Genomic DNA, 24004 nt, shown 5'->3' with positions numbered 1-24004 from the left:
GGCCAGTGCAACCTAGCTTTAAGATCAGCTAACTTTTGTACTAGAACCTGTAGCTGATAGTTGGGGTTAGTTTTATTTCAACGCCTGTGAGTTTCAGGTGGCATGGCAAGTAAGAATTACAGCTTTTTTGGCCCTGTTTTGTTTCTTTGTTTAAAGGCTGTAAATGTGATTGCAATTAGCAACATACATGGAAGATTCTTATCATATCCCATTAATTTTCTTCACCGTGCTCTTCAAGTATTCTGGCTGTCCAGAATTTATTTTGCAGCTTCAGTGGTGGTATGGCACTTCATGACTGCAGTTGATACGTGATAACAGCCAGCAGATTTCCGACAGTGTGTCAAGCAAGCTTTTCCTGGAGAATCTGTCTTCCTGGGGTCTAAAATGTTGGCTCTGTGACTCAGGACACTTACAGAACATAAGCCTTTCTTTTCTCTCATACACTTTTAGTTACAGTGAACTTTGAAAGTTTTCTTTGAGAGGGAAATCCGATGCTGTTGGAATAGCTGCAGACAGGAACAGCATGGCACTCTATCTTTCCTGTGGGAAATAAAAAGAAATGTCAGTACAATTCTCCAGGATAAATAGAATTACTATTTAGGTATTGTTTTCCATTGTGTATCTTCTCTCGCCCATTCGAACTTAAAAAGAAACACACCCACATCCACACTGACCCATAAAAAAACCCACTTTCTTTTCTGTTACAGAAAAATGCAAAGGGACAGGAGTTGTTTGACCAGATTGTGTATCATTTGGACCTTGTGGAAACTGATTACTTTGGTCTGCAATTCATGGATGCTTCCCAAGTTACAGTAAGTATAACTTCAGTCAACTTTTACGTTTTGCAGTAATTTGTGTTGCCTGTTATAAAAGTATTACTGGTGCAGTTCCATGGAGAGATGTAGGCATTAGAGGACATACTGCTGAAACAAGTGATACTGTGTTTGGTTCTTGCACATAAAGTGGCATCCTCTAAAGGAGTCTTTTGTTATTTTATATGATGTGCATGTGAGTTACTTGATTGCACTTAAGTAAAAAAGTGATACATTTGGATAAAGAAAAATCTGCTTTATGTTTAGTTGGCTCATGGTATTCAGGATGGGTTGAATCTCTTGCAAGCAAGGGTTTCTTGTAACTCCTATCCTTGCTTTCCATGCACAGATTATGTTGCTTTGTGTGTTTACATTCATTTGCAATAGTGAAAACTTTTCTCTCTCTTCATTATCTAATGGCCTTCAACATCTACAGATAAAATAAATAAATAACCCCCCCCCAATATTTACAGATGCAGGTACATAGATATATTAGTAAGATAGTGTTAAAAGACTACAGCCTTGTGGTTGCACTGTACTGCTGTGTATTTAATCCTTTCGTTTTTCCGTTCACTTTATGTGACCAGGCAGTTTGACAACAACCTGCATTGTGGATAGAGAATATAAGTGGAAAATAAGTGTTTCTTTTTAGTTCTCTCTGACCAGTATGTAAATGCTTTTTCTGTGAAGCAACAGAAGACATGTACTCTGTGATATTAGAATAAAATAATGGGAAAATGTAGCCACAATAGTGACATCTTGGGAAATGTAGATTCTAACTTTATCATCCCAGAGTTCTCAGCTGTATTCTCGAACAGGCTCAGGTCAAATGTGATTGGGATGGATCAATGTTTTAGCAGCTGCACAATCATCTGTATTTTACCAATGACTTTAAACAACAAACAGGAAACCTGTCCAGGTATTATAGTTACTTGATACTGGAAAAAGGGAATCTGTAGTTTTGGGGAGAAGTGGTATTAATCTATTTAAACATTATCCTGATGTCTCAGTTAATTTAGGGCTATGTATTTATCACTGGAAACTGATGCTTTGAATTAAGTATGTTCTTAATAAGTTTGGGATTTTTAGGAAGTTTAGTGTGTGTGTTCCTGATAAAATTTGTTACATAGATTGTGTGTTCTTTTATGATGGACCTAATTATAAGGACACAGTTAATAAAGCAGAGCCTGCTCAAAAGAGGAAAAACACATTATATCATTACTGATTGTCAAGTGATCTAACTGGGAACTTGATAGCTAGGAATAGCTGCCTGGCAAGGAGTTCTGTAATGTTTTGAAAGAAGGGAAGCAGATAGAGAGAGTGAAATATCCTTTCTTAGCAAGAGAGAAGGCAGATCAGAAGCCAAAAACCTGGCTGAGGAAGCAGAGAACACTCATTTTCTTGTATATTTGCAGAACTGAAGGGCTCTTTTTAATGGTAAGAAAGATGAAACAGACATGTGAGCAGCTATGATTTCTGTAGAGAGCTGTATCCCTGGTGTTCAGGGCAAAATATGCCTATATGTGCAAATGTTTTAGCTTTGTTTGTATGCTATTTCTTTCTTCCCTATTAGGGAGGGAAGCGAGTTTCATCTGCCTGGATTTGGAATTAGTTGTCCTTCTCCTAGGATGACTGCCAGAAGGCTAGTGAGCTCATCGTGCCCATGGATATATTGAATCTGACCCTACAGTTTTGACCTGTCTGGCATGGGTGACCCTACCGAAGGCATGTGCCATCGCCAGCGTAGCTCGCAACCACATAGGGGTACACAGGCTTCTTTCCCATTAAAACAGTTAGGGCAAGCCCTTCAATCCCTACTTTTCTGCCACTCATCTATATTCAATCCCAGGGAAATACCCATGAACAACCCTTTGTCCTGACCACACTTTCAAGATGCAGCAAATATATCCAGAACGTACCAAACCTGGGCAGTAGCCGCAGGTGAGCCAAAACCAAACCATTCCAGCCCCCATACCCACCCAGGGCTCAGGTACCTCTTAGGGCCCCAGCCCGGCCGAGACCCCCAACCCCCCAGAAGAACCCACTATCTGCCCTGACCTTATCCTCTCCCCACCGTGTTACCACATATCTTCCCACGCACTGCTCACCTGCGACACTTCATACAGGGCTGTCCTGCCCACCCTCCCGCCACTCCGAGGACCCCCCGGCTCGCCCGACACCCTTCACCTCCCCCAAACCAGACTGGCAAACCTCTGTGTGCTCCGAAGCTCCCCCTCTCCTCTCCCACGAGGGTGCAGTCCCTGCCGGTGAAGCGCCCCTCTCCTTTCCCCCACCAGGGCCCAATCCCATGCCTCCTTTTAAAGCTGTATAAACTATAAAAATACTGAAAGCAAGAAAGGGAGAGACACCAACTGAGATGTTGGAACAAATGTCAGAGGAAGAGAATTTAAACAAACCTATATTAGCACTGAGTGTTCATCTAGCAGTCCTTTGGTTCTCCAGGTAGATCCTGAGTCTTGATTTCCTAAAGAATTATTGTGCTCTAGAACTACTGCAGCTGCCAACAGATGGTCCACATTTACCACTTCTGGGTCTGAGTTTGTGTCTGATATATCATAGTGAGCTACAACTGGAGGTCCATCTGGTATCTCTGCAGTGATTGTCTTGCTGCTCCTTGAAACTTCTTCATCATCGTCTGATGAACTCATGTGCGAGTCACATGTCAGGTCACTATCACTGATACTGCTGTCCTGCAGCAGGTTGTACTTCTTGTGAGCAGCTGCCTCCCATTTCTGTCTCAAGAGCCGGATTCTTTCTTTGTGCTTTTGGCTTCGATGACCCAGTCATCATCACTTTGTATAAGAAGAAAGGAGTTAAATCAGACTGTTCAAATTACCATGGTATCACTCTGCTCTCCATTGCTGGCAAAATCCTGGCAAGAATACTTTTGAACAGACTAATAGCCGCTAGCAGAAGGAATTCTACCTGAAAGCCAATGTGGTTTCAGAGCCAACAGGAGTACCACAGGCATGGTATTTGTTCTCAGACAACTGCAAGAGAAATGTAGGGAACAGAACAAAGGTTTCTATGTAACCTTTGTTGATCTCACCAAGGCTTTTGATACTGTGAGCAAAAAAGGTCTGTGGCAGATTTTGAAACGTTTAGGTTGTCCCCTCAAGCTCCTTAAAATGATCATCTCACTCCATGAGGATCAGCACGGCCAAGTCAGATATGGCAATGCACTTTCCGAGCCCTTTCTAATAACCAGTGGTTTGAAACAAGGCTGCGTTCTCGCACCAACCCTATTCACAATCTTTTTCAGCATGATGCTCCAAAGGGCCACAGCAGACCTCAATGATCAGGACGGTATCTACATTCGATATCGTACTGATGGAAGCCTTTTCAACCTAAGGCAACTGAAGGCCCATACTAAGACTTTAAACCATCTTGTCCGGGAGCTGCTTTATGCTGATGATGCCGCCCTTCTCACCCACACAGAAGCAGCTCTGCAGCGTTTAACATCCTGCTTTGCAGAGACTGCTGAGCTCTTTGGGCTTAAAGAAGACAGAAGTTCTCTATCAACCTGTACCTCAGGAAGTCTTCCATCATCCCCATATCACCATTGGCCAATCAGAGCTCAAATCAGTCCAGCAGTTTAATTACCTAGGTAACCTCATCTCCTCGGACGGTAAGATGGAGAGATAGACAACATGTTAGTAAAGGCATACAGTGCCTTCGGAAAGCTTCATAAAAGAGTTTGGCAAAATAAACACTTGAAGAAAAGTACAAAGATCAGTGTTTACAGAGCCATAGTGCTGTCTACTCTTCTATATGGATCTGAATCATGGGTTATCTACTGCCACCACCTGCGACTCCTAGAACGCTTTCATCAATGCTGTCTCCGTACAATCCTAAACATTCACTGGTCAGATTATGTGACCAATACATCTGTTCTTGAACAAGCAGCAGTCACAAGTATAGAGGCCATGTTGATGAGAACACAGCTGCGCTGGGCAGGGCACGTCTCCAGGATGAAGGACCACCGCCTCCCTAAGATCTTGCTTTATGGTGAACTTGCCACTGGCTGCTGCGAGAGAGGAGCCCTGAAGAGAAGATACAAGGACTCCCTGAAACAACATCTCAGCCTTGGCCATACTGATCAACGTAACTGGTCTACTCTGGCTTCAAGTCGGGAGGTCTGGAGACATACTATCTTTAACACTGCTGATGCTTTTGAGAACGCACGCAGGATCACTCTCGAGGAGAAAAGACAATGCAGAAAGAATTGTGTCTTGCAGAATACACCACCTAAGGAGTCTTTCTGCTGTGCCTTTTGCAACCGGACATGTCTGTCTCGTATTGGCCTTTTTAGCCACAGCGTGCTTGTAACAAATGTAGATAGAGCCCTTCCCAAATCTTCGTTCGCGAAGCCTAGCCATGATTAGGGAGGGAAGTAAATGATGGCATCTACAGTTCCAAATGGGATAAGTGGTATGAACACCTGCTGAGGGGGCCTCAAAAAACCACTGCTGGTTGCAGGACTTGGGTGGTAGGGTTATGGTTTCCTGTATTAAGAGGAGTGTTCAGGGCAGAGTTATTTACCTTTGCTGAAGTGCAAGGCCAAAAGCTCTTCCTTGCCTTTTTTTGGGGGGGGGTGGTGGGGGTTTTTTATACTAGCTTAAGCTGGGCAGAGAGTAGGGCTTAGGCAGTTTCAAGGCACAAGCTTTTATCTTACCCAGCACCCTGTGCAAAAAGGTTCCAAGCACTAACAGACTTCCTTGATCTGTTTTGGACTTGTGACCGGCTCTTTTCATTTGCATGGCAATTAATGCATAGCCTGCATGGCCTTCTGCTTAGTGCCAGCTCAGCCACACAGTGGCAATTGCAGGACTGGGAGATTAAAGTTGTGTAAACTCTTTGAGTCACTAAGCCTTTGTCTTTAGTATGTATTGTTAAGTGCTAAACATCTTTAAGCCTTATAAATAAGGGAGCACAAAATAGTCTTTGAATAGTGGAGATTGCTTCTATGTGCTACAAGGCCAGCAGCTTTTGAGTGCACTATGTTTCCTGCAGTTCTGTAACTTTGCCAAAGATTCAGGACAAGCAGTGTTGATAGCTGTGATTTAGAAAAGAAAGTCATGATTAGAGCTTATCTGCTTTGAAAGAGAAAAAAACCTTTGTTTGAACAGCTAATTTTTAATACAAAAACCCCCATAAAGCTGTGAAAAGCAAGATGTCAGCAGTAATGCAGAAAATACTGTAAAGTCTATTCTGTGAACTCTGCATTAGTTTGTATCTTGAGGTCTTTGAAGACATCCATGAATAGAAGGATGTAGATAATAATGTGTAGCTTATTCTAAAACAAAGCTTAGTGTACTATTGTATTTTGAATTATTTGCTATTAACTTCAGAAGTAGAAATACTGTAATGCAAGAAAATAATTTCTTGTTCAGCTAATGGTTACAGAACTTCAACAGAGATGTAGTGCTTGGGCTGATTTAAGAGTGTCACTGTGATGCAGGAGGTCTCTGCAGTGGTTTAGAGAAAATATGAAGCTTATTGGGTTTTTAGTTAATTTTACTACAATGTGTATGTTCTAGCAAAGCAGGAAGCCTTGAAAGCTTTAGTTGAGGTTCAGAATAGCAATAATACTGTCTTGTGAGACCATAATATTGAAGTTTAGCTGCCATGCGGAAGTATTTTATTGATCTTTGCAGAAACTGGTTATGTGCGACATATTCTATGGTTGGTTTGGGTACTTGACATTTATTTTTGGCTGCTGGTAGCTAATTCTTATTCATTTTCTGTCCAGGAGTGTCCTATCTTTGTATCTTACTCCAAAACATTTTAAGAAAAGGGGTTTCTGTGGTTAACAGATCCTTGTGAGCTCCATATTTTAGGATTCTCTCAAGATATAGATATCTCCATTTCTACAGTTGCATTCTTTGTTCTAGTGTTCCATCATGTGATAGGAAAACATGGATACCCTCCCAGCCCCCTTCTGTTTTACAGGAATTCGTAACAGAAGGATTGCCCATGTCGATTCGCTTGGAATTTGCTTGTTTCCTTCATGATTTTGTTCCTGTTCACAAGAACAATTACAGAGTAATTCAGGGAAAGAAGTTTTAAGATAAGTCTTCACATTTTATTTATTTTTTTTTTTTTTAGTGTGTACAAATAAGCCTCTGTAATCCTTGGGAATGCATGGAAGCAAAAGAATTAAAATGCCACTTTTCTCACACGTGTCTCTTTCGGTGATCCTCTAAGTTGTTTAAGTCCTTTATGTCTGATCTCTAATGTCACAAAGGCCCCTTGGCTTAAAGAATGTCATATGGAACAGCCTTTCCCAGCTGTGCTCTACAGCCATTCTGAGGATGTGTGTATGCACCCAATGTATCAGGCACGTTAGGAAGCACTGGATTTATACGTGTGTACAGCAAGACTGTTGTGTGAGGACAGCCTGTGCTTCCTGCAAGTGCCCATGGCTATGGTGGGGACCAGAGTTCTCTGGGGAGATGAGAGCCAGGACCAACCTGCCGTGAATTGTCCTGGCAAGTGCTGTTTTCATCTGAATTTCTTAATATTGACCAATTACTAAATTAGGTTTTGACTCACTTGTTGCAAGAGGTGAGAAGACAATGGAGGAGATGAGTGTGTAGAAGCTAAAATAGGCTTTCATGAAAGCAATTGCAAGTATAAAAACAGAAGGAAAAAAACACGGCAAGAACTGTGTTTCCCAGACTGAGCCTAACCAGCAGCAGTGTGTCAGGATGCATTGATCCGGACACCAAGATCCTCACCTCTGTGGAAGGTAGCCTTGTGACCAGGTTTTTCTGGGAGAGTCAGGATCAGATATGACTCACGACAAAGGATTTCAATAGTGCAGTGGGTCGAGGGTGAAGCAAACTGGACAACGAAGAATAGTATGGGTGCCTTTGTTTCCTCTACCCATCAAGAATGAGATTCCTGGATGTTCCAGCAAGTCAGGGCCTTGTAGGGACTTGGTGCTTCGTGACTGCTGCTGCTGTATCTGTCTGAATTTTCTTTTAAAGGCTCATTGTCATTCACATCAGGTTTTTTCAACTGCTTGGTTTTATTATTACTGCTGTGACTTCTTAAGATATGAGGGATGTGGAAAAATGAGCAGTTCAAACCAGTCAATTAACATCATAGTGTGATGTCTGGGAGTCTTTTTCCTTATGTACTTCTCAGTAGTCTAATAACAAGTGTTCATTAGGCAGAACAAAACAGGGACAAGCCTTACTGTTCAATATACTGGATGTGGGGAAGAAGGGAGACTGCTAAATATTTTGATAATACTAAGTGTTTCCTTTTCTGCTTCTGGTAGAATCATACTATTTTCCCATGAATAAATTGTGAAATTCATCTGTGACTCAGTTTCCCCTCGCTGAATCTTCCTTATTCTCTGGATGATGAGAACTTTGAGACTGGGGTTGTTGCAGGATATGTGTCTGTGAATTGTAGCCCAGAGCAACAAATACCAGTCACAGATGGGGGGTCCCAAGGGCTGTACAATATCCTGTAGCAGTCAAGGTTTCAGTTTCTAATAGTTACAGTGTTACGAATACCCGTGCAGTAACTGGACAAAGGCAATGTGGCTGACTCTGTAGCGATGCAGAACACCTGATGAATGTGGAAGACACCCAGATGTGGCTGACCAAGGCTGTATTGCGGTCTGTGAACACTTGTTAGGAGACTCCAAAACACTTAAGAATTCCCAGAGCACCTTCCAGTAGCACTTGCTGTTTCAGGAAGTTTGAGGACCTTTTTTCTGACACAGACTTGAGAAGCAGCCATACAGGGCAGGTGGTTGTGACACTGTCTGTCAGTGATGCTTCTGCACCTCTCTCCTAAATGTAAAGGAGTCAAGCCTTAGTCTATCCAGGACAGCAGACAGTTTTTGCTGATTTCTTTTGTCTTTGTGTATGGTTGGAGCATAAGCCAAAGTGATTTTCTTAGTTTCCTTCCTCAGATTTAGTCAGGTTTGTTTCCCATTTGTTACAAGTACTTTCAGTTTATTTTTGACTGTTTGCACACAGGCTTCAAATTAAAGGTAACTTGCTTTTAATTGCTAGAATTGATCTGGAGTGGCATCGGCTTTCATTGTCTGTAGAGTAAATCTAGTGAGAATTATGCTAAACAAGGCAAGGTTGTTTTTATATAGTTTATTTAATTTATATAATTTTTATATAATTCTTTTTCTGTCACATCATGTGTATGAAGCAAAATATTCTTTGGTTGTCACATGTATATGAATTAGGATAGAATAATGGTCCTGAAGCTTGTCCATATAGCTCTCCATTATGTATGTGTAGTTTATCTGGACTACAGTTAAACCCCATTATGTATCTGGATGCTTCTGAGATGGCTCCATGCTCACTCAGACTGGGACAGGCTAGGCTTTCATGAATACCATGATATTTGACTGGAGGTCTGAGATAGGGCTGGTTAGACTATTAAGGCCTACCAGTGCCCTCAGGGCTCTGGAGTTAGCATCCATGGCCTTGTATTTCCCCAGATCACAATTGTGCCAGAGCTTTCTTATCAGAGCTGCGTCTGCCCTTCTACCACTGGACAGCATTGCTTGCATGTCTCACTGTTTCTAACTTGTGGAAGGTGGCTGCCTTCCTTTACAGGGCAAGAGAGAATGTGGTGTGAGAACTGCTGCTTTCATGCCTATATGGCTGGTAACATGGAATAGTGCCAGTTGAAGGGGACTGATGGAAGTCAACTGGCCTGACTTGTTCAGTGCAGAGACAACTTAGAAAACTGATACAATTTTGCTCTTTGGTCAGGTTTGTCCTCACGCGTCCAATGTTGTTGATGTGGTACTGTACCACTGTGCCTGGGCTCCATTCAACAAGATGCTGACAGAAGTATCCAAAGAGGGTTTAAAACAAGATTGACCCACTGAACTTGAAACTCTTGTAGAAAGATCCTGCCAGTATTTTATGAAAAGTTGGTCTCATCTGAGTCCAAACACAAACTGCTCACCTCAGTAACCCCGGCTTGGTCTTGTGATATGAATGCTACCTGAGTAGGAAGTGCATTCCCTTTTTTTTTTATCTTCAAGTCAAGTAGATGAGATTGCAGAGCAGCATCCTGAAAAATGCCTGCAAGTCTTGTCAGTTGAAGGAGGTGTCTATGTCCAAGCTCCTTCTCATAGCAGCTTCAGCTGTATCTGATATCTCTGGGCTTTGTTTAATCATATTTGATACCCTCAAGGACGGTGGCTCCACAGTCCTTTTGGGCACTTGTGCTTTGTCTGAGAAGCCTCATAGTGACAGTCTTTTTGTCTAGCTGTGACTTTTCCTGGGTCTGGTGCCACTCATCTTTCTGCCATGGAATACCTCAGAGAAGCATTGATCTTGGTCTTCTCTACAACCTTTCCGTAGGCAGCTGAAGTCACCAGTCAGGTGAACCTTCATTTTCAAGAGAAGCATAACTTTCTAGGAGGGATCAGGGAAAATTAGATTGAGTGTAGAGAACAATATTTTTGTTGTTTTCAGTTGTGAACTTTTGGGTTCATTTGGTTTTCTGTTACTACTATAATAATATTAAAAAGGTCACCTGCAGAAAAAAAGAGGAAAGGGCTTTTGCTCCTTTACTCTTGTTTAACTCTGTAAGTGTAGAGAAGTTTCCAGACTGTGGTTTGGTGGGTAGGGTTTTTATTGACTTGTTTTTTGTTGATTCCTTCCTCCTATATGATACATACATTTTTAACTTCTTTACTTTAGAAGATCGTGTGGGTAATGGCAAAGAGCTTGGTAGGAGTCAGGTGCCTAGGAAACCAGAAAGCAAGAAAACAGTTGAAGGGATAATTGACTTTTGGTTTTAAAGGTTCCAACTTTTGTTTAGCACACCTTCTTTTTGGAACTTGAGCATTGAGCATGGCTCTCCTTCTTGTACCTCCAGGTATGGCATGAGAAAGCATTTAAGCAATATTTCTCAGAGAGCAAATAAAGCTTCCAGTAAAAATGGGCTTTCTCTTACTGATAGTTAAATATATAAATAAGCATAAGGGAGAACTGTCTATTCAAGATGTCCTTCATGCATTTTAAACTAGCAAAGAAAGCGAAGCAAAAAGGGTCAAATGCAATTTTTTTCCTTTTCAGGTCACCTTTGAGGGCTGTATAAATCAAGACAAGGAGTTTTCATTCTTTTAGGAGGCAAGTAGAGAGGCGGTGGAATTTGCAAAGATCAGGTGTGTGATGGGTTTGTGTTGGCCTGTGGTAATCCTCCTTTCAGTCTTCATTTGGCACTCACTGTCGTTCTTACATAGAGTGCTCTAGCAGCTGTAGTTTATCTGCTATATTTTGACACAAATACATCTTCCCTTGCTGCATGTCTGTTCTGAGAAAATACTGACTGGTACCACTTAGGAAGTGTTGAGGTACTTATTTTTTCTTCTTCACTTGGATAAAATGAGTGATCAACAGGAGAGCATGCTGAGATAAATACGTACTTCCAGTATTTTAAGAAATCTTTTTTTTGTATGGTGTTTCTTTCATGTGAAATTGATTGGAGCATATTTTCAACATACGAATCCCAGTCAGTGGCTACTGTGTTACATCAGTCAGTACTATAGGAAACATTAATCATTTGGTAGAGCAAAGAAATTTTTCTGAGTTTACAGAGGAATAAATGGAAGCTAATCCAGCATTTGACCTTTCAGTTTACCTGACAGAATTAGAGGTGATAACGGTCTCTAAAGGAGTCAGTGGTCTCTACAGCTTCCTGAGGATGGGAAAAGGGGAGAGGGAGGTGCTGAACTCTTCTCCCTAGTATTCAGTGACAGGACATGTGGGAATGATTCAAAGCTGCACCAGGGGAAGTTTAGACTGGACATCAGGAAGCATTTGTTTGCTGAGAGGGTTGTCAAACAGACTTTTTAGAGAGGTGATTGTTGCCCCAAGCCTGTCAGTGTTTAAGAGACACTGGGACAATGCCCTTAATAACATGAAGTGGTCAGGCAGGTGGATTAGATGGTCATTGTAGGTCACTTACAACTGAACTACTCGTTCTATTCTAAAATAATCATAGTCTTGATTACCTGCAGTTTGACCAGGTTAGGGGCTTTTTTCCCCTAGTGTGGGCAAAGTAGCTTAGAAACTGTCTTCCTATCATAACACAGTCTTGAAGTAATTAATCCTTTTCTTCCTTCTTTTTCTGCACTGATACTTGCAAGTCCAAAGTGGATATAGGAAATGCAGTATTGTATAGTTGAAATGAGTGTGGTCAGTCTTGGTCCTATGCTGTGAGATCCATAGTTAAATTTCTTTAATGAGTCCAGATCTTGAAATGATGTACAGTTGTTTAGCCAGAGCACAAGATAGGCAGAGCTACAGTCTTAGGTGCTGAGAGAGCAAAAGTCTCCTCTGGTTTTACTTAACTTCCTGTGAGACTTCAGAATTCATTGCTTTCACTTCCCTGTTACTGAGTTAGCAAGCAATATGTAGCCAAGTCTAAACCCATTTTTGGCTTTAACTCGAGTGCTATGAATTTTTTTCAGCTCAGAGGGACATTTGGGAAGCAGGTATGATATACAGTGTGAAGAAGCCCTCTGATATTATCTGAGGCAAAGAAGTGTTGAAATTTAGGCTGATTTTCAGAGAAATTGCACAAAATATCTGATTTTGAAATTAGTGTTGGTTCACAAATCTGCATGAAAACTGCCAGGTCTAGGAACTCTGTGCCAATAATGCTGCCAGTCCATGCCCTACCTCTGTTTGTATTTTGTGATCTGTGTGGTGGTGCATCACACACAGCCATGACATGCAGTGTGGGATGGGGTAAAACAGCAGCTCACTCTTGTTTCTGAAGAGAGGTGAGTTTAATGCTTGCTGTGTTTTATCTCCTGTAGCTGTCTGCCCCTGGCTGCTTGGCTACAGAGAGTGAGGATAGCTTCCTGTCCAGGCTGTAGTCTCATTTAACGGTCTGCGCAAGTAGTTCCTGGAGTCTTGTTAGTTATTTTTAAACCCTGTTTGAAGTATTTACAGTTGCAAATAATCACTTTGAAACTTGCTCTTATTTGAGTTTTAATACACCTAGAACACCACATTCCAAGAAAGGGACTATGAGCTGTTATTTCATTGGAAATTATTGTGGTTCAGGTTGTGCTGTTCTTGTTCCAGAACACAGTGCTAACAGGAGTCAGAGGTGAAATGTTACTGGAGGATTTTTGGGCTGTATTTTAGATGTTATTTATGTTTGGTTTTATTTAACATGAAGCTAAACTTTTCTTGTAATGAAATCAGTATATTTGCCTTTGAGTGGTTTATCTTTAGCATAAATAAATACTGAGCAGAAAGACATTTTTGTAGCTAGGTATTTAAAGAATAAAAAATTAATCTGCCTGGAGGTGTGAAAGTAATAGACTTGTATAATTTCAGTAAAAAATAAAAGCAAAGTTTCGATGTTGATATTTTTCCTTATCAAAAATGTGATTTCACAAAGCTGTAATTTTTCATAAGAGAGTAAAGTAGAGACAGAGTAAATTACTTGCAACTCTAAGGAATGTATTTGTATGACCTGCTGTATTGTTTTATTTCCATTTTGGTGGAGATTTCTCAGATTGTAAGGATGGATTCCTTGGCAGCCTCACCTAAGGGAGTCCTGCAAGTCTCGTGCAAATAAAACAACCTTCAGAATAATTGTTCCATTTCTCTTTCTCTTTCTTTCTCTTTTGTGAAATTTATTTACCTTAAGGGGCGTACGTTGTCAGACTTTTCATCTACACATATCTATACCTGTGATAAATAAATTTTTGCCTTGGTTTAGGACATACTTCGTAAATAAATACCAGCATTACTATCCAACAAATAATTTTTTACATTTATTTAACCATAGTAGCATGGTGTTAGTAGAATGATAAATAGTCATTCAGAGATTATCCTTTTTCTGAAAGCATGAGTGCTTTCAGAAGGAAGTGTTGTTTTTTCCTGAGATTTTGTTTCATAGTACCTAGTTTATAATTTATATATATATATATATATAAAGATAGAGCAATGTTTATTTCAAGGAAATCCAAAATTCTTTTATCACCTTATGTAGCAGAAGCATTTACATTGAGTTGCTTCCAATCAGATTGCAGCCTTACATAGGACATTGTGCAGAAGCAGTCAAAGATTTAAGCTAAATTTACATCAGAAAGTGTTTATTGCTACTCTTCTGTAGATGCAACTTGCACTGACAAAAGAGTGCATAAACTTTGCTGGGAAGCACATGTTTTTGTCATCATTGTTGTGTCTGTTCAAGATCATTTGCCATTAGTTTAAAAATGGGGAGGAAGGGGGGAGAGGTGTGCTTCAGTGTTTCCCAAATGCTTTTAGAGAGGGTTAAGTCTTTATCCTTATCTTGAAAATACTTGGCTATGAAGCAATGGAAGGCAGAATCGTACAGGATCTGGAGGGTCTCCATCCGATGGGGTTGAAAGGAGGCTGAAACTTGGGGGTTTGGCCTGCTGCCCTCAGGAGCACTTGGGGAACAGTTAAACCTGGGGACAAAAGGGTGTTTTCCTTACACACTACTGCTTTGTGGCTTTGGATTTTGAGGGTTCCTCTCTGGAAGAGTGACTTCCCTGGCAGTACAGATGAATTTAAAAATCAAGCTTTCCCATGTGGAAGAAGAAAAGTTGCTAAATGTGCCAAAAAACACTTTCACAAATGTGCAGAAATTTAGAAAATAAATATGGCAGTATTTCCTTTTAAGAGATTTTTATCTGATAAATTTTATTGTAATTAGTTTGAATCAACAAAATCTTGAAATGGAACTGCTTTTAAATGTGAATTTTCTTTTTTTTAGCACTGGTTGGATCATTCAAAATTCATTAAGAAGCAAATAAAAAGTAAGTACTATGTCTCTGCCTGTTTATTTTGTTACTTCCTAAAGAATTTGAACTTAGAGTATTTGAACATGATTGTGAATGTTTAAATGTGCCCTTTAATGGAATAAATATTTCTTAGGAAATAATTTTTGTTTCATGGGTAATTGGCTGACTATCTTATATCTAAGTGCAAGAACACTTATTAAGCAGTAGCCCTTGTTAAACACATACTGTTTGTCTGAGGCAGAGGAGGTTGCCAGGTAATTTCAGTCTGATCTGTGAAATCAGGTTGCCTGGTCACAGATTGCAGTTCCTGTCACTGCTTCTGATCCAGAACAGATTTCCTGGTGTTTTTTGTTTTTTTTTTTTCAGAGAGTGGAAAATATTTCATTGTGTACTGACTAATATGGTTAAATTTTATTTTATTTTTGTTGTATATTAGAAATAAAACTAGCAGAAATACCTGCTGTTTTGTGAAATGTAATTTTGAAATAGCTGCTGTTTCATCAAAGGTAGTTTTGGATGGAAGGGTTCACTTTGGCCCCTGAGTTTTCTGTGGAAATTGGCTAAGTCAGGGAAGCAGTTCCTGGATCCCTGACAAGCTGGTTGCAAGCTTGAGTAGAGTACAGCATTGGCATTAATGGGTTTTGTTACTCTCCTGCAGTTGGCCAACTGAAAACATTGCTTCTGTGACATTAAAATACATTGTTTTTCAAGGAAAGTGTTGACCCCCTTGCAGGAGCTCACAGAGATGGATCTTGATTATTGCTTCAATGGTGCTTTGTCTTTCTTTTTTTATAAATATCCAAATATCAAGATGATTTTTGTAAATGGTGGAGTTCTTCAAAGGCCTTTAGGATGGTTGGCTGTCACCTCATGGTGTGTAGGTGTCAGCCTGCTAGAATACAAGGTAAAGATAGCTGCTATGGGTAGAGTTTTGGTGGTTGGTTTTCTCTCACTTTTTCATCACATTCCAGACTGCTTTACCTTAAGTGACTAAATGACTTGCAGCTATGCTTTCTGTGATAGCTTTGTCCTTTTCTTGTGGAAAATCAGTGATTCTACAACACCTTCAACCAGTTTAGTTGCTTGATTTTGTCTGTTTCATCTGTGAAGGGCCTTTTTAAAAAATAAATTGGCCAATCACGGATCTGAGGAGCACCTAAGAGGGAAGCAGTTTGTTGGGTGTTGTACAGATCTGTCTCACAACAGGATACTTTTCTTTCCTTGCATTTAGCAGATGCTTTATGAAGAGTTCCTCTTTCATGATGGGTGTTGCTCACTGCTCTTTTTTCCAAGTCATTATCTTGCCTATGCAGGCCTTACTAGTGGTGTCTAACTGTGAGCCTGGGGTACTATAACCTGTCTTCTAGGAGGTATCTTTGGAGACAGAATCAAAGCTCTTATTATTTGAATTTTAGCTGTATGTCATTTAGTAGAAGGATCATTAATAGGCACATGTACACTGTGTTGATGTGAAGGCCTTAGAAAAGTGTGGAAAACTCATTTTTTCCAGCAATTAATATATCAGCAGGCAGTTAGTTTGGAAGATGAGGCTAAGGCAGATAAGAGTGCATTGGTCAGAGTCTCATGGTAGCTGGGTAACTTTTCGTTATCTGTGTTACATAGAAAGTCAGATGTAGCATTCTCCTTCTCACATTAGAAAACACAACTTTTGCAACTCCACTTCATGGAATTTGCTAGCTTTCATGTGTTCATGGGTACCTTCCAGAGTTCTATCCAGCACTTTTCACCTTATTTATCTTACCTTTTCTCATTCATGTGTTTAAATCAAAGATGGTCTACTGGTAGGGTTTGTTTTTTTTTGAGTGGTGTTTGTGTCTGGTTACAAGGAGCATCACCCTCTCCTTCCCTCTTCCTTCCATCTCCCTCTGGGCCCAGCAATAGGCAGTGTACCTGGAACTTGCTGTCGTTAACAGCATGTTGTGGGGCACACCTCTTTGGACAAAAATGTGTTTGCCAAATGGACTATTGCTTGATCAGTTTGAATTATTGAATATCATGGAGTATGTTAATTGTCTAATTTTTTTATTGCATGCATTTTTAAATTTAAAAATATTGAATATTCCTTCTTCGAAGAATTTGAAAAATGTAATTAGTTTGGGGTTTTTTGGGTGGTTCTTGGTTCTTCTGCCTTATCAGAACTGCAACTAGTATAAACCTTTTTTCCGCATTTAAATCTTTGCATGTACAGTTGGACCTCCGTACACGTTGCATTTTCGTATTAAGTACTATTCATCAGAACCGAACAACCTTCATGAAGAGTTTACAAGGTAGGAACTGTGTGTGGTTAACTGGGTGACTGGCAGAGGGGTAAATAAGACATCTGAAGTACATAGGGGTACTGTAAGCAGGTGATCTGAACTTTCTTACTAAGAGTGGTCCTTTTATCTGCCTTCTTAGGTGTTTTCCTACTGTCAGAGAAATGTAATCTTTTTTATTTGGTGCCAGAAAGCATTCACAGGCCTCTCTGAGAGTTTTAATGTCTATGAGATGCTGTGTTTTGATGCTTGAAGTTGGCAAAGAAAGGCAGCGTTGGGTAGGGGGAGCCACAGCTGGGAGACAGCTGCTCTTAATACCTTTTTCCATTATGTCCTGCGAAAATGCCAGTGCCCTGCTTTGTCCCTCTTGCTCTGAAACGTGGGGGTGGTTTAATAATCGTACAAAGGCCACAGAATTGTGGGAGTAGACAGCTTGAGTTCTTGGTTACCAGTTGATTGAATCGCTTCTGCTTCCCCATGATTCTCTGGAGCAAAAGGCATAAAGCCTGCATTGTCTAAAGTCACTTTAAGATTATCTGAAAGTCTTTCAGTCTGGTGGGCTGTTTTCTGGAGGCCTATACCTTGCTGGGTTTGTAGCACCTGGTGTGATTTACAGGATATTCTGAAAATTGGGAAAGGAGCAGCTGGAGGAAAGGGTTTACTTATCTATTGTGTCTGCTTACCTTGTGTCTTCTTTGTATAGTAGTCATCTATCTTAATGTTATCTTTTCTTTTGTTCTGTTTATCACCGTAGGGCACTTTCCATGTCTTCTAATTTGCTTGGCAATAATCAGTGTACTCCCAATCAGCCCAAGGTGTTTAAAGATGGTTGATTGTTGTAGTTCATGTGCGTGAGATGTTTACATTAAACTTGCGCCTGGAGGCGTGTGACTACTGTTGCCTTTGCTATCTGCTGTGTTGACCATGTTTTTTTTCACTGCCTGAGACAAGATTAAAGAGCTAATTGTCACCACCTTATGATATAGACATAGAGTCTTTATATCCATTATAAATTTAATGCAGCAGTGTTAATTCACCAGAAGGGCATATTCTTATACAATGTATAATTAACTTACAGAAGTCCCTGCCACGTATGTAACTGAGTATAGGATCTTAAGAGAATCAAAAAACCCAGATAATTTTTGGACATCTCTAATGAGAAAATGCAGTTAAATTAGTAGGAATAATATATGTTTTCTGGAAATTGGCGTAAGTCTTCGTACATCTGAGTGCATGTCTGACAAGTATTACATTTTCCCTGTGATCAAATTATTCCATTACTGTCTGCCACAAGATTTCTTGCTCAGTCCTCTGAAGCATATGATCCTAGTCACTGTGAGATTGGGTTTCTGAGCTATGTGATCATTGCTGTGATCGAGTAAGACATTTTGTCTGAAAGTATTAACCTCTGATGCTTTGTGATCTAATTATTGCTGAAAGGTGACATTTCAGAAGATTATTTTAATTAGAAAAACACTTTAGTCAGCTAAATATTCAGTGTAGTGAACAATTTTTTTAATTACAAGCTTGACAGAAGACCACTGTGAAACTATATAAGAAAAATTAAAATAGGCTGGAAATTGATTTTACAGTGAACGAATAGGTGCTTTTTGGGGTTTTTTTTGGGGGGGGGAGAGTAATTTTGAATTTAAGACTTTTTTTAACTCTTGAATTTTTAATTCTTTTAATTTTAAGGGGGAAGGGGAGTTTCATGTTTTCCATGTAGCATGTTGAGTCAAAGGTGAAGATTAATAATTCTGTACTCAAAATTATTCCAAGTGGAAATGGAATGGGAGTAAGAGGTGGAAGAAAAATCATCGTTAACAGTAACTATGAACTTACCTGGTGGGGGAGGGGGGCATTTGAAATTCCTTCTGGAGATCTGCTTTCTAGTAGACTTCAATTTCTAGTGCAACTATAACAGCACGTTCTCATAATTAGCACAGTAATGCTAAGTGTTGAAACCTGTCACCCATTCTGTCTTTTTTCAGTTTAAAAACACAGTTGAAATCCAGTGTATTTTGGAAGACATCTTCTGTCCCTTTTGTGTGACCTGATTAGTTAGTTTAGTTAGAAAAACAAGAGAGGAACATGTCTCCACAACCTGGGTGTTGTGGAGAATTTTCTAAGGTACTTTGCTGATTTGGAGTAGCAACAATTGAGATGCTGATGTTTGTCAACCTGCACGCAGAAAAGGAGCAAGAGTAAGTCATACCAACCAGAACAGTGCTGCAGCACTGCACAGGCCAGCTGACACTGATAGAAGCACTGCCCAGATTTTTCTTGCAAATTCAGAAGAGTTCATGGAATTGTGAATCATTTGGGACATCAATGAGAACAGGAAGTATACGTGTCTACCATTAAGCCGTGCGTGCAAACATCCAGGTTTGATTGGCAAGTAGGGTATTAGCCAAGTATGTGAATCAGATGTGAAACAGATCTAGCGTGGATAAATCTGATTCTGCTGTAGTGTATCATGAGAAATCTTGATCTTCCTTTTAATTTCTGTTTCCCTGTCTGTTCTGAATATTCATCCTTCACCACATTCACTGCACGTCCTCTGTGATGAAAAACACTTTGTCTTTCCAGCATCCTTTGTCAAGATAGGAGAGGTTTATGTTCCTGTTTACTGGGCTGGCTCTCAGTAGTGCTTCATGCTTTCTTCGCTTGAGTTACTCACCTTTGCAAGGCTCACCCCACAGTGTCCAGAGCAGTGCTGAGCCTGCCTGTGACTTCCTGTTCCTTGCATGACCTAGGGCACTTGTGCATGCCTCAGCAAAGCCCAGCTCTGAGTGGCGATGAAACATGAAGCATGCCGAGGACTGAAGATTAGCCACAGCTTAAAATACTACGAACAGTTTGAAGGCTGTAAATTCCTACTTGGCCTACTAAATAAATGTGTGGGCTCTATGGAATTCAGGTTTTTTGTATCCAGAACTTTTCTGCTGTTTTAAGTGACATCTCATTCTGAACTTTTCCTTTTGCCTAGTTTGGACTTCTTCCATGTTCTGTATTTACGTTTGAGAAGGCAGCCCTGAAGCCTACATTCCTTTATCTGCATTTTGTTTCTAGATCCTGTAGTTCAATTCTCGCTTGAATTGGGTAAGACTCCAGTGTCAGTAACATTTGGGTTGCTGTGGTGTGTGCTCAGATAGAGTACATCCCTAAACAGCAAGGCTTCGGACAATGTTCTGAACACTGCCAGTCAGTGAAAAATGTTCTTCTCTTTGATTTTAGTGAAAGCTGTGGGATCTTTGAAGGTTGCATGGTATATCTGAGTAATCCCAAAGACCCTATTTTTCAAGAGCACGTTAATGAAAATGTTGTGATTACTGAATTGGGATATTTTTCCAGTGAGTGGAGCTAGAAGGTTGCCATTATAAATACTTTTGACTTTCTGAATTTTTATTTGTCAGGTACCTGTTTGTATTACAGCTCCGGCAAGACATTCTTTCAGGGAAGTAAGTACCTTTTTACTCTTGCAGCTGTAATTTAAAGCATTTAGAATAGTTCTTAAGATTTAAAATTTTACTTTAATTCTGTGATCTTTTTATTTCGTCATGGTATTAGTGCACAGATTATGAACATGATTTACAGTTCCACGTGCATTTTGTTTTTCTTTAGAATTCAGACATAAAGGACTTAGTGTGTATCATGACAATATTATTGACAAATAGAATGGATAAAAATTTTAATGGATTGAGCAGGTGATGGAAATGTATAAAGAGAGCAAGATTGTCTTGATTTTTATGACTTGAAAATGTGACCTAGGTTTGCCATATTTTTTTAGTATGGTAGGTAAAAGAGAAGAGGAAGAAGTTGAAGTGCAACACTTCCTATTGAGGTCAACTCTGCAAAAATATTTTGTGTGTTTATAGTCTTACCCTGACCAATAAATGCACGTGTTCTATTTTTTTTTAATTATAGAAAAAAAATCTCAAAACCGTATGTTCTAAAATACAGGGTTGAAGCAAAAAATGGTTCTTTAGTCAATTTAATACTGTCTCTATTAGTTGAAACTTGTTTTATGGTGAAGTGTATCATGTTTAATGGAAATCAGAAGTACCAACTTAGGATATAATCATACACAAGTTAAAATTAATTGTAGATGTTTCATATCATTAGTAGTTTGTGGAAGTTAATATTTCCATTTCTTGTATCAGGCTACTTTTTAGCTTTATTGCAAGAGGAATTTACTGACAAGAGACATGATTTTTACAGTTTGGGTTTTTTTGTTTTTAAGACTGAAATGCCCGTATGAAACTGCTGTTGAACTAGCAGCTCTGTGTCTTCAAGGTATGCAATCTTCTGGAAGTGGTTTGTCTTAATATATTAAAAAACTCACCTTCTGGTTTCTTTTTCTTTGTTATCAATGCTTTCTCACTGATAGTGCATAAATGTCCTTCTTTTTCCCAAGGAGAAGAATTTTAGGGAGATTATTTTCTTGACTTGCCTCCATTCATAACTTCTGAACTACATTAGCCAACATCAGCACACTTGCTAAGGGGAAGGAGCCTCTAAGGCATGGCTAGACAAATGTTTGTGGAAACCAAGGGCTGACCAGGAAAGAAGGACCCCAATAGTTCCCCACTGAGGGAGAAGGTGTGATGTGTGCACAGTGTTATCCCTTCAGCCTGAAAAGCCAGCTGGCCCTTCAGCATACACTTTGTGGCAGGTGGGTCCCTGTGAACTTGGGCTTCCTGCTGCCTGGACAGTGCTTGGGAGAGGAAACCTGCAGAGTGTGTAGCACAGGAGATGGTTACAGGGCAGGAAACAGGAGCTGGCAGGTACTGGAGAGGAGAGAATTATATGGAAAGGTAAAAACTAAGATTACTTCTGTGTCAGGAGCAAGGGTTACAAGATTTCATAAAAATTCTAGGACACTGGGTTTCATTAGTTTATTGTAGGAAAATGTATTTTTTTAGTTGTTGCAAACATGTTAATACAAATATTTATTTCTGTTCAGGCAGTTTGTTTTGCAAATAGGAAGGAAACTAGTGTAATAAAGCTCGAATCAAGTTGATTTTTTTAAAAAAAAAAGTGCAGTGAGTTGGACCATTCTAAGCATATTAGCAGCAACATGAATTGAGATGAAAAATTTTCTTCCTGTTTCTCTGGTGGTTGGGCCATGACATCCATGACATAAGGAGTGTTTAGGCAGAGTCTCTTAGTTTAATATAGCAGTGGGGATAACTCAGTGATTCTAGATGGACTTGACAGGCAAAACTGGGAATTCAGTTCCGAACAGCAACGGGTGTAAATATTAAGGTAGTGAGTTATTTTGCTGCACCGGTCTGGCACAGCTGTGACTGTTATGTGTGCAAAGAACTGCTGCAGGCAAACTCCATTTGTCTTTTTGAGATGGAGGAAATATGGAGCCCGTATTTGATTTGTTGCTTCCATTTTCTCAAATGGAAACACTGGTAACCTCACCCCTGGTCTAAGCAAGGAGAATCAGGCAAACAATAATAGGTTGACGCCTCAACAGTTTGGGTGGTAACTGTCACTTGTGTTTGCTGTGTAAACATATCATGATAGCTGTCCATCATGTTTATGATGTCTCCAGCTAGGTACCAAAACTAATACTCCTTGACACTGTCTGTGGGAAAACACTTTTCTACTTTTTTGCTGCCTTTTTTTCAGTTTCAGTTTTCGACTATTTTGACATCATCACAATATGTTTATCCAAAATTATTTCAACTAATTCATTATCTCTGCTGACGTATGCAATAATTAACATTTTTGGTGTAAAGTTTGCTACATTTTATTGACACTGGAAACTTAATCAAGCAGAAGAGTACAAAGGAAGGCCAATTAGTCCCTCCTCAGCAGGTTACATTTACTCTGTAAAATCCAGTCTTGCTTCTTAGTGTGGTTTTCCTAAGAGCAAAGAGAAAGCTGTAAATGGCTATTTAGGCATTAGTACCCTAAGCCCTCTGAAAGAAAAACCTTTTCTCTTCACGGGTCAGCTTTCAACTACATACTTTTTTTTTTAATAATCAATTAAGTTGTTCTGTTACAGTAATTCTTTGTTTCAAATAGCAGTTTCCAAGGTTGGTGTTATGTATGAATCATCTTTCAAACGTAAAGTGTTGGGTTGTTTCCAGTCCCGTGAAAGAAATTCTGTAGCAAATAATGTTGATTTGCAGTATGAGGTAACTTGTGAAGCAGATACATAATCATATGCTTCACTTAGGCATTGTCTGCAGAAAGGTTGTCATCAAACTTGAATTGTCACTGTTACAGTAAGTTTTTAACTGCCTCATTGCTGCTGGGTAGCTTTAGTGTTTAACCAGAAATACTCCACCACACAAAAAAGAGAAGAGGTATGCCAAAGCATGATACTTTGTCATAAAACCACAGATGAAAAGATGGGTCTTCTGCTGTTCCCTTGTGTTGAAAAATATTAGTGTTACTGAGCCATTCAAGGAATGTAATTCCACCAGAGTAGCGACAGCATCCTCATATAGAGCCCACGACTACCCCTTCTCCCGCTGCCCTCCTACCCTGCGCGGGGAGCTAGTGAAACTCTGACTTACTCTGAAGATCTACTTGTTAGAGATCAAAAAGATTACATAGTTTGTTCACCTGAAAATGAATAAACAGTGAATGCAGCTATTAAGAAACAAGGGCGATATTTTTCTTTTATCTAATACTGCTGCCTTATCTTTTCTGTGTATCTTTTGTCCTACAAGCTCGTGATTCTTCTCTACATGTCCTCTTTACAGCACAGTCAGCCTTCATTCCCCACTTTCTCTCTTAGTTAACTAGTAGAGAAATCTCCCATGTTTTTCCTAGATGATTGTCAACACATCAAACTTCGGTCTTACTTTTTTTTTTCCCCTTGAAGTCTTCCTTTCTAATGGGTTTTCTGTGGGTCTCTTTTGTACACTGGAGACTGGACTGCCAGTAATTCTTAGCAATATCTGTGTTAAATAGGCTTCCAGCTTTGATGAAACAGCCATAGAGCTGAAATATCTGTTAAAGAAAAAGTCTTATAAATAAGAATGCTGTCATCATGGAAGATGACTGTTTAGAGAAAAAAATGTGTGTGAGGCAGTAATTAGAAATGAAGATCAATGAACTCAATTTGTTTAATATCC

The 24004-nt window shown here is 39.8% G+C and overlaps 1 protein-coding gene across 5 annotated transcripts in view; it reads left to right on the top strand.

The window, feature by feature from the left end:
- The window catches only part of EPB41L4B (erythrocyte membrane protein band 4.1 like 4B), a 172816-nt gene that overhangs the window by 50568 nt on the left and 98244 nt on the right, over positions 1-24004 (top strand). For all 5 annotated transcript variants that reach the window (XM_027715752.2, XM_039383955.1, XM_039383956.1 and 2 more), the window contains exons 2-6: positions 708-812; positions 14598-14640; positions 16835-16913; positions 20318-20362; positions 21145-21197. In XM_027715752.2, coding sequence (XP_027571553.1) covers positions 708-812; positions 14598-14640; positions 16835-16913; positions 20318-20362; positions 21145-21197 — 325 coding nt within the window. The remainder of the gene's footprint in view (positions 1-707; positions 813-14597; positions 14641-16834; positions 16914-20317; positions 20363-21144; positions 21198-24004) is intronic.

Source organism: Pipra filicauda, unplaced genomic scaffold (assembly GCF_003945595.2).
Source record: "Pipra filicauda isolate LSUMZ 115617 unplaced genomic scaffold, ASM394559v2 scaffold331_size1881853_pilon, whole genome shotgun sequence".
Lineage (NCBI taxonomy): Eukaryota > Metazoa > Chordata > Aves > Passeriformes > Pipridae > Pipra > Pipra filicauda.
The sequence above is the reverse complement of the archived record's forward strand: the minus strand, read 5'-3'. Positions and strand labels throughout refer to the sequence as shown.